This window comes from Ceratotherium simum, chromosome 5 (genome assembly GCF_057802395.1).
Source record: "Ceratotherium simum simum isolate JZ-2026a chromosome 5, ASM5780239v1, whole genome shotgun sequence".
In the NCBI taxonomy this organism is placed as follows: domain Eukaryota; kingdom Metazoa; phylum Chordata; class Mammalia; order Perissodactyla; family Rhinocerotidae; genus Ceratotherium; species Ceratotherium simum.
In genome coordinates this window covers 48,605,067-48,619,635 of record NC_141904.1, presented here as the reverse complement: position 1 = coordinate 48,619,635, position 14,569 = coordinate 48,605,067, and the positions used below count along the sequence as shown (strand labels likewise).

The 14,569-nt window shown below is 52.3% G+C and overlaps 1 protein-coding gene across 1 annotated transcript in view; it reads left to right on the top strand.

Moving 5' to 3' along the window:
- The window catches only part of CCDC12 (coiled-coil domain containing 12), a 50,270-nt gene that overhangs the window by 19,154 nt on the left and 16,547 nt on the right, over positions 1-14,569 (top strand). The window contains exon 2 of the mRNA XM_004419623.3: positions 13,137-13,204. Coding sequence (XP_004419680.3) covers positions 13,137-13,204 — 68 coding nt within the window. The remainder of the gene's footprint in view (positions 1-13,136; positions 13,205-14,569) is intronic.

The window sequence follows — 14,569 nt, the reverse complement described above, 5'->3', positions numbered from 1 at the left end:
TGACTTGTAGTTTAAATTAGGGTTTTATCACTTTGTAGATCACACCAGAGAGGAGACAACTGTCTTATCTTTACTTCTCCTCAGACTGTGACACTCTGAGAAGCAGCTGATCAGAGGTTAAAATAGCTTCTAGTCTCCTAGGAGCTTCAGCACACTTTGTTGCTCTGTAAACCTCTGACTTTTCTGGGAATTGACTTGTAAAGAATTTGCTTTTCCAACTCGGGTGCCAGTGTTGGGGCCCTGCACATTTCATGCTCAGCTCCATGTTGGGATAGAGGGATGGGAAAATGGACCCCAGGCCAGGTGAGTGCCTTGGCTTGCTTGCATCAGTGATTGGCCTTTGTGATGGACTTGGAGGTGGGGGTGCTGGGACCAAGTCCACGGAACACTTTATGTCCTGAGCCCAGCTTCTCCATTTGCAAAGTGGGCATCAGAACCTTTGCCCTGCCTGCATCCCAGGGTCTCCCTGTGGATCGGATGAGCTGGGGAACCTAGGACAACTTTGAGCCCTTAAAGTACTACACATATTTGTTATTAGATTATTGCTATAAATGGTAATGTGTCGCCAGCAACTGAGTTGCAAGCAACAAAAATCTATTCTGGCTGGTTTGTATGTGTATTTAAAAAAGGAGAGCCAACTTTGGAGGTACGTAGCCAGAAAGAAGCCCAACGTTTCACAGGAAAAATGGCTTTGAGAAAACCACTACTGCCTTCAAGTACTAGACGCTACAGCTAGCTCTGCTGCCGCTGCAGCCCTGCAGTCTCATAGCTACCAGAGAGAAGTCTATGTTGCTGGCCCCCCAGCTGGGAAAGTGAGTATGGGTACTTCAGCTTCTACAGTATGCAGCTAGCTCTGCCTTCCCCAAGGCTCAAGGTGGAGCCTTCCCGAGTAAGGGAGGTGCCCGGGCACTGGGCAGCCCATAGAATGACTTGGGAACTCAGGTTCCAGTCACCTTCCTCCATGGCTATAGGTACCATGATAAAGTAGACAGACCAGTCAACCTGATGTCAAGAGACCTGAGGGCCAGCCCTAGCTCTGGCCCTTCTCACGCTGCACACTTTACCTGGATCTGTTGTGGCCCTCAGGACGTTTACATTGTATGAGTGATTTCTCTGTTTCTTCTCATCCTGCCTGCTGTGTCCACAGCCCAACCTGCTGACCACAGTAGGCCCTCAGGCAGCTTGGTGTGGCCTCATACAAGTCACTTCCTCCCCCGGGTCCACTTTTCTAAGAGGGGGGATGTGGTCTGACTCAGGCTCCTCAGTTGAGCCACATGGTAGAATCGTGACCCGGGAGTGGGCAGGCGCTTGGAACATTCAGATCCCCAGGTCTGACCCTGGAAGATTCCCATTTGGTAGGTTCTATTTATAACAGGTTCCCCAGGCCACTGGATCTAGTTCATCCTGAACCAGACAGTATCTGAGGCCTTTGCAGCCCCACCAGTTTGTGGTTTTCTTACTTTTCTCATTTGCTAAGAATGGACATTGCCACACTTCTCTAGCTGTGAGGAAAGCACACACAAGCCTTGGGGCTATTTATTTGAAAGAGTTTTGGAAGCATGATGCAATCAGAAAACCTCAGTTTAAATGCTGATCTATGTTTTATTAGCTGTGAGCCATTAAGTCCCTTAGTTGTTCTGAACCTCATCGTTTGGATGGGATGATAATGCCTAATCCCAGGGTATTTGTGGGGGCCAGAGGCCCTGTGAGCACAAGAGTGGATTGTGGGCAGCTTTGCGAGCACTGCATGGCGCTGTACAGCTGGAAGGGTCTGTCCCTCTAGATAGACTCAGAGGCAGCTGCTGTCTGCCGTCCTTGGAGTAGGAAGGTGGCTCTCTTGACCCATATCCAGCTTGTTTTTTCAGTGGCCCTTGCCCTTTCCTTTTTGGACCTTTCTGAATAATCGTTATAAACAACACTAATCATGCTGTTGCCACCACTCTGCCTGTGCTCCGACTTCTGCTGGCTTCTCAGTGCTTGTGGGAGAAAGTCTATAGCCCGTCGGCAGGCCTTCCCCTGCTGCTCCTCCTTCTCACTGCAGCAGTGTGCCTTGGATGTCTCCGCCCTCTTCGCAGATACAGGGCTTGGCTCAGTACACTCCTCCTTCCAGTTACTCCAGCGCCCCTGCCCTGCTCACTCTGCCCATTCTGCAGGAGTGTTTCCTCTTCCTTCCCAGACAGGTGCTCTCCCTGCAGATGAGCTCAGGTTTCCTCTTCTCCTCAGCTGTTAGTCACTCAGCTTTCCCACAGCACCCAGGAAATCACAGTGCTCCCTTTGGACACACTTTCTGGTGACTATCCATTCACCTGTCTGCTTCCCCTTTCACCTGCCCCTGAGCTCCCTGAGGGCAGCAGTCATGTCTTAGTCACCTTTTTGTCTGCCGGATGACAAGACTCAGAGACACTCTGTAAATATTCAAATGAAGAAATGAATCAACTGGATAGGCATATGGATTCGGGAGTTGGCTGGGCTGCAGTTTTTCTCAGGGGAAAGCAGACTTGCCCTTTGGGAAGAGTCCAGGGGCTTATTTAAAAGTATGCAGGCTACAGCCAAACCAGCAAGATGAACTCACTATGTGTCTGTTAAGACAATTAAGTTTCCAAAATCTGTTGTTTAGACATGGACTAGGGGTGCTTTAACACCTGTCCACATGGAAAAGAACAGTACATTTTAGTTGGTGACAAGCTTTGAATAAGCCAGTGGTGTGATGTGGATAACAGGAGCCCTGACATGGCCCTGTTGGTGACTATCAGGGGACTGTTTGGGGGGGGACCCAGCATTGGTGTGAACAGGCACATGTGCCTCGGGTGTGTGTGGGAGGTGGAAGGGTGTCATTGTCAGGGGCCACTCCCTGGGTTTTTCAGGCCCTTGCTTGCTATTTCCATCGGATCCAAGGATGGTGAACATACAGTAAATAGGCTCCCTTCTCCCTCCTCCCCGCTAAGGTGAACCAGCAGGAGTTCATGCGCCAGAGGGAAGCCTGTTTGCTCTTCAGCCTGATGGATCTGGAGCGGGTCAGACACCAGCTGCATGTCCTCAGGACCAGAGATTCTGAGTGGCTGTTCCTTTCTCCAAAACTGACCAGCTGGGCCCCCATTCCCTGCCTACTGACTCTGGCTGTCCACTGCGAGGCGATGGGAAGAGGGTTCTGGGCCAGGCCCCCAGTGCCACATGAGGCTGTCTCATACCAGGGCACGGGGCTTCTGAGCTTCGTGGACCTTATCATTTACCTTTGCAATTAGCCTGCTCTTGCTCCAGCTGTGAGCATGCCATGGTGAGGAAGTCCTGGTGGTTGTGAGTTCTGCTTTGTGGCAGAGGAGGCCTTTTCCCCCTCCAACAAAAGGGAAATGGTGAGGCTGGGTGAGAGAATGGGGAGGTAACCTCATCGCTCACCATCAGTTAATTTCTTAACTGAAATTTTTGCCCTGAATAGGGGAGATGTTTGGCCTGATTGGAGGGCCCTTGGCCTGCAGTGCTGGTTTGGCTGCTGGGCCCAGTCCCAGGCTGCAGAGGGACACTGGCATGTGCAGGCCTCAGTCTGCCTTCCTCTCCTCCCAGCAATGCTGGTTTTTTGTTTTTGTTTTTTTTTAAGCTTGAGAAAGGTCATTAAACATTGACTGGGTTGTGTTGGGCCTGAGGGCCAGCCATGGTCTCCTGCTTTCCCATTGAGCCAGGTGAAGGTCAGGAGAGTCTGTTTAGGGTGTGAGTACAGTCAAGGTAGTGAGCCACAGGCAGCTAGGTTCCTCTAGTAGCTTTTGTTTTTAAATCATTTTGTTATTCAATCATTTTTTACAACAGAATTAAAGGAAATGGAAAAAATACTACCCACAGTCGTGTTGCGTGAGCCTGTGAAGTGCCATGGTCTCGCTCATGGTCATAAGTGTGGGCTCTGTGTCCCTTGTGGTCCTATGTGTGTTCTGTTTCACGGTGCTGCCTGTCAGGTTGCTATTTTAGTGACTACTCTGGCCAGTCACACGAGCAACTGGGCTAACTGTGCCTGGCAGGTCGGGCTCACCTCATAATTCCAATTCTCCTGATTATGAGAAACACAGATATAAACATCTCTACACGCCTCGCTCTTTTCTCTCTGTGATGCTTTTCCAGCATGGGAGTTCCAGAAAGATATAGAAATGGCCGTATCTGGGGCTCCTGATGGTTTGGTTCTGTCTCTGAAATGATACCAGGAAGCGATATCAGCTCTCTAATGTGTTGCTGAGGTGCCGTAGACACCAGTGAGACCACCTGTGTGTTCAGGGTGGGGTGGGAGTATGGCTAGAACAGAGGGCTAGGTTCTACAGGGGAGCAGACTAGGCTGGAAGACACCCTACTCTTTGAGTCCTAGCAACCCTGAGCTGTGTGACTCTGAGGGTTACTTAATGGCGCTGGACCTCCATTTTTCTCATTCGTGAAAGGAAAAAGCAGTGCTGACCTTACTAGATTTTTTGATGATTAAATAATATTGATTATGTTCAAGTAATTGAATAATCAGTTGCCTGGCATACTGTTATGACTGCTGTTATTGTAGGAAATACAGTAGGACAGAGATGGGTCCAGCCCTCCCCAGAGCTCACCTTCTACAGGGCAGTCTTCTAATTTTATGGAACTTAGCTAGATTTGATCCTTACCACACTCCAAAGAAGTAGGCACGGTTGGGATTTTTGCCTTCATTCTCCAGGAAAGAAGCAGAGGCACAGGTAATTGTCGAAGGAAAGGATTGAACAGACAGCTAAGGGGTGAACAAAGAGATGTGTGTGGTAGAAAGAACTGCGTATGTGGCAGTGGGGGAACTGGGCTACCGGTTGTCCATGTCCTCAACTGATGGAGAGAGTGTGGAGTCTGACACACACAGACCTGAGTGAGGTGTCGCCGAGCCTCAGTCCCTGCATCCCTGAGGCAAGCCTAGTGATATCTGATGCACGGGCGCTGATGGGAGGCTCCGACATGTTGGGGAGGGGAACCTCATCTCTAAGGTCTCCTGCCTTCTCCAGGCTGTACATTCCATGCATTCGCCATTGGTCCAGCTGCTGTTATGTGCTAGGTGCTGGAGAACAGTGATGGACAGGCCTCTCGGAGCTTCCAATCCAGGAGGGAAGGGGGATGACAGAAAAAAATCTCACGTAGGCAAGACCAGGTAAAATCCAGTGTCTGGGCCTGTTATCATCAGAAAGCCTGCCTGAGAAGAACGCCCTTCTGCAAAAAATGGGCCTCACCTTTCACCTGCACAGGGCAAAGCGCTGAAACCCACCAGACGTCTTTGAGCTCTCATGGAGTTTTGTGGCTGCAGAGTTCAGGCTTCCCTGGGGAAGCCTCACTGATGTGCTGCCTCTTCTTCCAGCCTGGGACCTTGTGTCACTCATCCCTGAGGGAATCAGACAGGTCATTCTTAATTTGAGCCTCATTTTTAAAAATTAAAAGTTTGTCATCCACAAAAACTTGGCAAAAAAGAAAGAAGCACTATCAGAAAAGGATAATGCATTTCATTCTCACGTTACTACATTTAAAAACTGTCAGATGTAGATCAGTTTCTCTGCTGGTTGGTCTAACAGTAATGGGCCCTCCATTTCCCAGCCTGGATCTGGGCCCTGGGCCCTGGGCCCTGGGTACCTGTTAAGTCTGTTGTGGTTCCCGAAACTCAACCGGCTATCTGCTTTCCTGGGGTTTTTGGTGGGGGGTCAGGGCCTTCTTTTCTGCTGCTGAGGACACCTTTACAGGCACTGGACCTGAGCTCAGCCTTTGTCTGCAGTGGCCTTCATCAGACTCCAGGCATCAGGCCTCCATGCTAGTCTGCCTGAAAGCCGCCACACCCTTTCTCTTTGTGCCTTAAGTGCCACCACCTTTTTTGTCAAAGGCACCTTCGTGCTTCCAGTGAGTCACAGTCAGAACCTCATTGTCTCTGACTCCTCCCTGTCCCCCACAGCTTTCAGGCACCCCCTTGTTCTATTCCACTGCCACTGACCTAGTTCTGGCTCTTGTCTGCAGTCCTTATCTCCAGCTTCCTTACTGTTCTCCCAGCCTCCATCTCCTGGCACTTGGTTTTTTGTTCTCTCTCAGCTCACAAGCCTTTAGGGAATGCCCCACCCTCAGGAGAGCAGTGACTCTCAGCTCACCCCAGCCTCGCCTGCTGAACCCTCTGAGCCTGCTTCTTGCTACAGCACCAAATGGGGAATCAGCAGATCTGTCTCCCCTGCACAGATTCTCGGACGTGTCTTCTGGTGTCTTTGTGAGGCAGACATTATAACACTGCCCATCTGCTCTTGGGATTGCAGAGGACACCAGGTGAGAACGATGAAGGTGAAAACTTAGTCTGGACCTGCGGCCCTGTGGCTTCTCTGCAGCCCTTCCCTTCCTGCCCTGGCCCAAGTCTCTGTGCCCTTCAGGGTCTGCTGGCTTGTCCACCCAAGCTGCAGGCTTTTCTCCTTCCTCCCTGGTCATTTCATTCTTATAATAGTGCCATGATGTCAGTCTGATAGTCCTTGTTTTCATAGATGAGGAAACTGAGGCCAGACAGGTCGAATAAGTTGCCCAGGGTCACACAGCAGGGTGAAATGGAGCCATGCTTGCCGGTCGTGTTCCCTGCCAGAGCCCGCAAGCTCTACCACTGTGCTGTACCTGCTGAGGGCCGTCTTAGGTCCATGGGTACAGACGAGTAAGACAAACATCTGTCCTCAAGGAACTCACCGCCTGCTCTGCAGACAGAGTGGGCACGTGGGCCAGGTGATCCTAGCAGCCTGCCCGGATCGCTGCCTGCTCAGGAGAGTCGGACCCTCCCCTCCCGCTTCCCCAGTCTCTGGGCAGTAGAGAGCTGTGCAGTTTGTGTGCCCAGGGGTGGTGGCCTTCAGCCCATGGCTTATCACCTCATCCTCAGGGTGAGTCAGACTCCAGGTGACTGCCCTATCTCCTAAGTGCCTGGGAGCACAGCTCCCGCCAAAGCCGTACCCGACAGGAAGTCCCTCCTCCCCAGCATGGGGCTGCCCTGGCTCTGAGGATGCGCAGCAGGGTGAAACTGTGAAACCTGTAAGGTTTGCCTTCAGCATTGTCAGTCCCTTCCTGCTCCCCCTGACCTCCCCCCAGCCCCCCGCAGGGCATATGTGCCCATCTCTCTGACTTTTCCCCACCTTGGGCCCAAATCAAAACTGGAAAGGCTCACACTGGGGCCAGTTTGACCTCTTCTTAGGGAACTAGGGTTTGGGGTCTTGTTCTCTCTTGATTGTTGAACAGAAGGACTGTTTCCATGGACGATACACTAGGCATACTCAGAGCTAATGAGCCACGGTTGCTTGGGCGTTGGAAAGTGTTTCTGCACCTGCGAGTTCCTGTTGGGGCTCTAGCTGCTTCAGTAGTGGTCTAATGGTGGGAGGAACCTAGATCCGAAGGTGGAGTGTCTCTGTTCACCCTTGCCTGCCTTCTTCGTTCTCTTCTGGAAGGAGAGCCCCAGGCAGCCCTCATCTCTTTTTAGGATGAGGGAGGGGCTTGTTCCTTGTCCCCTCGGTGCAAGCGCTCCTGCTTCAGCACAGCTGCCCCTGATGGCAGTTCCTCATTTAATCTTAACCACCCTCCTCAACACATATGCACAAACAGCTGCAGGCTGGGACAGGTCCAGCCTGGGAGTGGAGCATCTCACCTGGCTTTTGGTCTCCCTCCTCCTCCCACGACTCACTTTCCAGGCTGCCAGTGTCAGCCCTTCATGCTGAGCTCAGCCTGCCCACAGCACTGGAGGAAGCCCTGCCAGCCCCTCTGCTCCTGCCCTCCGTCAGTCCCGGCCCGGCCAGCCACGTGGGTCCGAGCTGCAGGTGTTGACTGTTCGTGCTCTGCTCTCATGTCTTTGCCAAGTAGTTACTGGTCCCGGAAATGTTCTGCCTTCTTTAGCCACTTGGTAATCCCCCATTGGATATTTAGAATTTAGTTGAAGGGCCGGCCCCGTGGCTTAGCGGTTAAGTGCGCGCGCTCTGATGCTGGCGGCCCGGGTTCGGATCCCGGGAGCGCCCCGAGGCACCACTTCTCCGTCCAACGCGAGGCCGAGTCCCACGTACAGCAACTAGAAGGATGTGAACCTATGACGTACAACTATCTACTGGGGCTTTGGGGGGAAGAACTGAATAAATAAAATCTTAAAAAAAAAAAAAAAAAATTTAGTTGAAGGGTTACCTCCTTCCCTGATGACACCTGTCCTTTGCCGGTCTTCCGAGTACACAAAACATTTAATAAAGCTTTCCTCAGCACTTGTGGCATGGAGTTACATTTTCTAAGTCTGCTCCTTTGAGTAGACTTGAGGTCCTCCAGGACAGGGTTCTTGTTTCCTTTATCCTTGGGCCCACGACAGACCCAGCACACAGATGGACCCTGGGGATGTGAGGGAAGAAGGACCCTCGTCGTTGCCTGGTGGGAAGGGCAGCAGGAGGAGATGCAGCAGACTCCTTTCTCCCCTCTCTCTGCTGCATTTCTGGGGGCTGATTGAGCTTCTAGTAGTTGTCCTACATTCAGGCAGCAAATATGGATTGATGCTCCCCATCCAGAGGCAGATGTGCTCAGCTCCTGAGGGGCTCCTTCCAGGAGGAGACTGAGGAGCAAACACGTCATTAAAACACCAAGTCTGGACATGTCCCAAAATTGGTAAACCTCTAGCTGATCTAATAAAGGGAAAAGATATAAATTGTAACTTTAGTGGATATCACCACAGATCCTACAGACATTAAAAAGGTAATAAGAGAATATTATAAGCAACTTGATGCCAGTAAATTCAGTAACTTAGGTGAAATGGATATTCCTTGGAAGATACAAATTAATAAGAGTAACTCAAGAAGAAATAGAAAATCTGTATAGCCCTATGTCTAAAACCTCACAAAGAAAACTTCAGGCTGAGATGACTTCATTGAAGTCTTATCAAACATTTAGGGAAGAAATAATACCAATCCTACATAACCCTAATTTTATTGATAATAAGTTTTGTCCCTGGCAAAAGGATTTCAGACATTATGAAACAGATCAATCAGGCTCTGTTTTGGGCAGGGCTATCTTGGAGACCCCCTGAAGTCTTGCCTCAGAGGCCCTTTGCTCCTGCAGACTCTAGGGAAGGTGAGGGCAGGGGCAAGGCCTAGGTGTGAGACCTGGGCTGGGGTCAGAAATGTAGAGTACCTCCAGACACAGGCAAGTGGGCTGTGGGGAGGACCCCAGTCAAGGCTATGGCTTTCCTGCCCTCCAGCTACCGGTATTCCTAAGAGTTTGACTCTTCTGGAGTTGGTGGAGAGAGTAGTAGTTAAGTTGGCAAAGAGTTGATGAAGGTTGTCTGGGCTAGCCTGGAGAGGCTGCAGGAGATGCCCCCACACTGAGAGGGATTTGGGGAAGGGGTAATAAGGGCTGGATATGAATGGGAATGACCGCAGGCCTGTGTCTGGGCCTAGGGTCAGACCCAGAGGAGCTATGGAACACTTTGCCTGGAAACCTCAGAAGGCTGCCTTGAAGAGGTGGCCTTTAAGCTGGCCTCTAGGACTGGCCAGAGATTGGGTTTTCAGAATGGACATTTCAGAATTAGGGACACAGTTAGGTGTCAGGGTATTCTGGACAGGGGCCAATGTGAACGGGCTGCAGGGCGAGTGTTGGGGCCTGGGGAGGCTGCACCTTGAGGAGAATGACTCTTGTCTTGGGTGTGTGTGAAGCCGGCGAGAGCTTTGAGCAAAGACCCAGGGCAGCATGATCTGACTGGTGTCTTTGAAGAGGACGGATGGATGAGGTGGCGAGAGACTTAGGGGAGATGGGTTTGAAAAAGAAGGAGAAAAGGGCAGTAGGCGGCTGCGTTCTCCAGAGTAGAGGAGGTGGCTGGCTGGCTGGCAGGAAAGGGTGGAGGGGAATAGCTGGGTGCTCGGTTGTGGTGGGGACCTAGGAGATGGGGAAGTAGTGGAGAACAGGGACTGGGAAGGAGGGAGAAAGGCAGGGAGATTTGGGAAGGGTGTATTTAGAGAGTGATTAGGCAGTGAGTGGGATTTAAGGGTCTCGGGGTGGGCGAGGGGGGTCTCTAGATTTGCTGGGGATGCTGTGCACTTCGGGCCCTGCGCTCCCATGGGTGTCCGCCAGGGCTTAGACCTAAACTTGGACTGGCTGTGGCCGGTCTGAGCACACACGGCCAGATCTCAACCATGGGGGAGTGCAGAAGAGGTGGCTGGGATCAGAGCTGTTTTCAGAAACTAAGTGCCACTCTTGATACACTATCTCTCATCTCCTTGGCAAGAATACAGGGTGGGGATCAGGAAGATCTCGATCAGACCTGCAGCTCACACTGACAAGTTCTGTGACCTTGGGCAAATCTTTTCCCTTTCCCTGCCAGCTGTTTGCCAGGTTCCCTATGAGTTGAATTGAGGACCTGGAAGGCAGCGGTCCTGCCAGCCCTCAGTTCTGAGGGCTCTCTGAGTCTCTCATGCTGGGGTGGGCGGTGAGGCTGTCTGCACTTCCCTGCCACCATCCTAGACAATGAGGGTCCTGGGTTGTGACCTAGGCCAGGATTGCCCCAAAGCTCTTCCTTCTCGTGAATGCCCACTGTCCTAACTGAATCACTGTTTAGCAGGAAGACCAGAGTACACCTTTTCCAGCACCCCCAATGTGGCCTATTTATTTGTTCACCTGCTGCTGCCCCACACCCATCTTATCGTTCCTGAGCCCCTGCTCTTTGCACAGCATCCCAGGCTGGGGTCATCCTTAACCTCGTGCCATCTGCAGAGCTAGTGCTGCACCCCACTCACCAGACTGCTGGGCATTTTTTTAAAATGTCATTTAGATAGCTGGGTGTTTTCTCATTTATTAATGAATAACTTGGCCTTTGCCAAGGCACTTAAGTGTCTCTGGGCCTCCAGGAGGGTGGTGGCAGCAGTGGCCGCTGAGTTTGCCCTTGTTCAAGGGCTGGGAAGTGGCGTGATGTTTGCAAAGGACTCCTCCAAGAGACTGTTCCCACAGTCCCCGCCCCATCTACCAGCTGCTCCAGGTGAACAGAGGCCCCATGGAAAAAAGCGTTTTGCGGGGTTGCCCAGCAGCCTGCTTTGGGGAAAGCTAAGCCTTTTCTGCTCTTCCACCTCCCTCCTTACTCACCAAAAGGAGACATCTGCCATCCCCTTCCCCTGCAGCAGGCACCTCTGGCCATCAGGAATCTGCTGACTGGCAGTTGGGAAGGAGCTTTTTGTTCCAATGTCCAGGCTTCTGGCTTGCTTAATCAGCTAGCGTTTAGTCAGGGAGGGGTGCATGTGTCAGTTAGGCCTCTATGGAAGGTCCCACCCAGGCCCCAGCAGCCCTGGGAGCCATGTGGACGACCTTAACTTGTTTCTTAGTTAAGAGTTTATACCCTGCCCTCCCTTCTCTCTTTGGCCATCATCAAGCGATTGCCTCTCTGCCCCAGGGCCTGCTTACCCAGTGAGGTCAGCAGGCTCTTAGGAAAGGCATCTGGTCCTTCCTCCAGCAGCTGTCCTCTGGCTTCCATTGCCTTAGGACTCTAGCCAGAGCCCTCTGTGATCAGCCCCACCTGCCATCACAACCTTATCAGTATTCACCTTCACCCATGACTATTACTCCAGCCACCTGCCTGTTCTTCAGACCACACCCTGCCTTTGCTCAAGCCGTGCTCCCCGCCAGCAATGCCCTTCCTACTGCTGTCTCCCCATCCTGTAAGACCCAAATGCTGCCCATCCCTTAGTAGGAAGTCCTCTACCCACCCCACAGAACCATGTTGACCTCTCTCATGTAGCTGCTGTTGCACATTCTGCTGCCTCGTCCCCATGAGACTGAGCTACCCTGGGTTGAGAGAGCGAGGGGGGTGTCTTAATTTGTTCATATCACAAATGCCTTTCTCTGGGCCAGGCCTCCTGCCTGGTTTAGTGGTCTCCTCCCCCATATGTGTGAGGCCAAGGAATGGTGGGGTCTGGTCGTTCTCAGGGTCTCCGTGATGAATGCTAGCAGGAAGTGACTCATAAAGCAAAGCCCGTCTCGGGAGGCAGTTGTCAGTGCCGTAAACAGACTTCTAGGAGAAGTACTACTGGCAGCAATATTTCTAATAATTTTCATGTCAGCTCATTCTTATATCCATCCCCGCGGGTTCCCTATGGCAGAGGCTCACAGATGTCTCCTCACAACACTGCTCCAGCCAGAGTCAAAGGCAGGTCGCTGCGGGGCATGAAGTGTGCACTGACACCCTCTGGAGGGCCGACCCTGGCGTGCGGGGAGACCCTGGACAAGACTCTGTCCTGGAGCTTCTCACCCAAGCCCTGAGGGCGTGGTCACATGCATTGGAACACACACACACACACCCTGCGTATCTGTTTGTCTGCACAGCGGGTCTGATCTAACAGCAGTAGTCACATAGTAAGGGAGAAAGCCCGGGAAGGCATTTTCTGCTGCAGGTGGAAGCAGTGTGGCCATGTCCTTTGTTGTGGCCCTTGGTGCACCTGGAGAACAAGCATACTATGTCAAGGTTGAGATGCACATGACTTCTCTCGATTTTCACAGAGGTCAGGGGCAGGAGGAAGACTGAAAAAACAGATTTAGAAGAAATTTTTCCCATAGAAACTTTGAACTTGTTCTCCTTCCCTCTGTCCCCCTGAATACATTGCAAGAGGGAGTCTTGTTACAACCGTCCTAGTTTGAGTTATGCTACCCCTAAAGGGAATGGGTGTTTCTGGAGAGGCCCCTGGCCTGGAGGGAAGTCAGTGGGCCTGAGCTTTTGTCCTGCCAAGGTTGCTGGTGACTGCTCTTCCCAAATCTCTCCCAGCTCAGCAGGTGGCTCCATACAGACCATGAAAGTGACTGCTGACCTGCAGCGTGGGCTTTCCATGGCACCAACCACCTTTGTTTCTCATCGCCTAAAACCTTCCAGCTCCTCCTGCTAGTGTTCTCTGAGGGCCATCTTGGGCCTGGGCCTGGGCCTCAGCTGAGGCTATGGATTTTTAAATTCTGCCAGGGGAGTTGCGTGGAGAGTGAGGCTCCAGCGTTGTGCCCATGGTTGCAGGAGGCATGTGCCCTGCTTGGAGGCTGGAACACCACGCTGGTCCTTGCCAGGGTGCCTGGCTCCGGGGATGTCCTGTTCTTGATTGGCTGCCTGGGCAGTGTGGACTGGAAGCAGAAGTGTTCATCTGAGCAGGTGCTTTGTCTCCCTTCCTTTGCAGGACAAGGAAGACGGGGAGCCAAAGACCAAGCAGCTCAGAGAAGGGGAGGAGGAAGGCGAGAAGCACAGGTAATGCCTCGCGCGCAGCTCTCTACCCTGCGCTCTCCTCTGGTGCCTGTTGGTTTCCACATCCTCCCAACTCTGCGTTCAGAGTCTACCTTGTTCCTTCCTCTCCACCCCATGCTGCCTGTTCAGACCTGAAAAATCTCACCCTTCTCCCCAGTTAGAGCCTTCTCTGCACCCTTTCCCCCACTGGCCGTCTGGCTGTTACTCAGCCACCAGCATTTTCTTCCTAACCCTCGCGTTATGTCTCATCACTCTTCTCAAATGCCTTGCATGGCGTGGCTCTACAGCACCTGCAAAATCAGGTCCAAATTCTGCCTGGTGTTTAAATCTTGGCCTGGGCTACCCGGCCTTGTGCAGCCTCCTCTGGTTTCCCTTAACCACCCCTGGTCACTCAGCATTTCCTGATGGTGTCATCTCTTTATGCTGTCCTCTCAGCCTGGAATTCCTTTTCATCTCCTCTCCACCTTTGACATCTCAGTCTTCCCGTAGAGTTCAGCTCAGAGGCCTCTGCTTCTCTCTGTCTCTGCTCCCCTGCCCCCCTCAGTAATCCCTGGAGAGTATTTATCTTATTTTGCCAAATCCTGTCATCTAGTTGAGTCAACTTGAGTCACCTAAACATAGCACTTTTCCCCATGGCTGCAGGCATGTGGTCTGCCCCCTGAGACTCAAGGGCCAGAATCTCTACGAAGCTTTGGATGCTGCTTTGCATCAGAAATGCCAGGGAAACATTTGCGGAGCCACTGTGTTGGGTGGGGAGGGGCTGTGTGGTCTGTCTTGGTGAGCTGGGGAGAACCTTCATGTCTCCTAGCACTTCCGTGCCAGAAGTTCCAGGGGTCTCGTGCCCTCCCTCCTGTGCCCAGCCCTGAGCTGGGGCCACAAGGTAGCTGGGGAACTCTGCTTGGGATCAGACTTGGTGTCTGTATGGACAGGTGGTCTCGATGTCCACTGCCCTGAGCAGTTTCCTTCAGGCACAGGGCCTGTGCAGGTGCCTGCTCACTTGAGGGAGTAGATCTTGAATCCCAGTAGAGGTCATACAGTAGAGAAAGCTGACCTCAGTGGGCTGTGCGTTGAGGGGGTGCAGCAAGAGGGGAGGGATGCTCCCCGCAGGAAGCTGAGCTGGCACTCGGGAGCAGGCCTTCCTGATGCCATAGCCTCGTGTTGCCTTCACAGTGTGAGTGGAACCTTCCTCAGGCGCAGGCCCCTCCTCTCTGCCTTCTTATTCAGGAGCCCTTCTCAAAGGAGATGGGGGTTTTCAAGTCCATAGGGGTGTGTGTGTGAGCATGTGTGTGACTTGACAGTTCACAAAGTGTGTTCACACTGTCCTTGCCACCTCACGTGGGCTCAGAGGTGGTAACAGCTCTGTGCTGA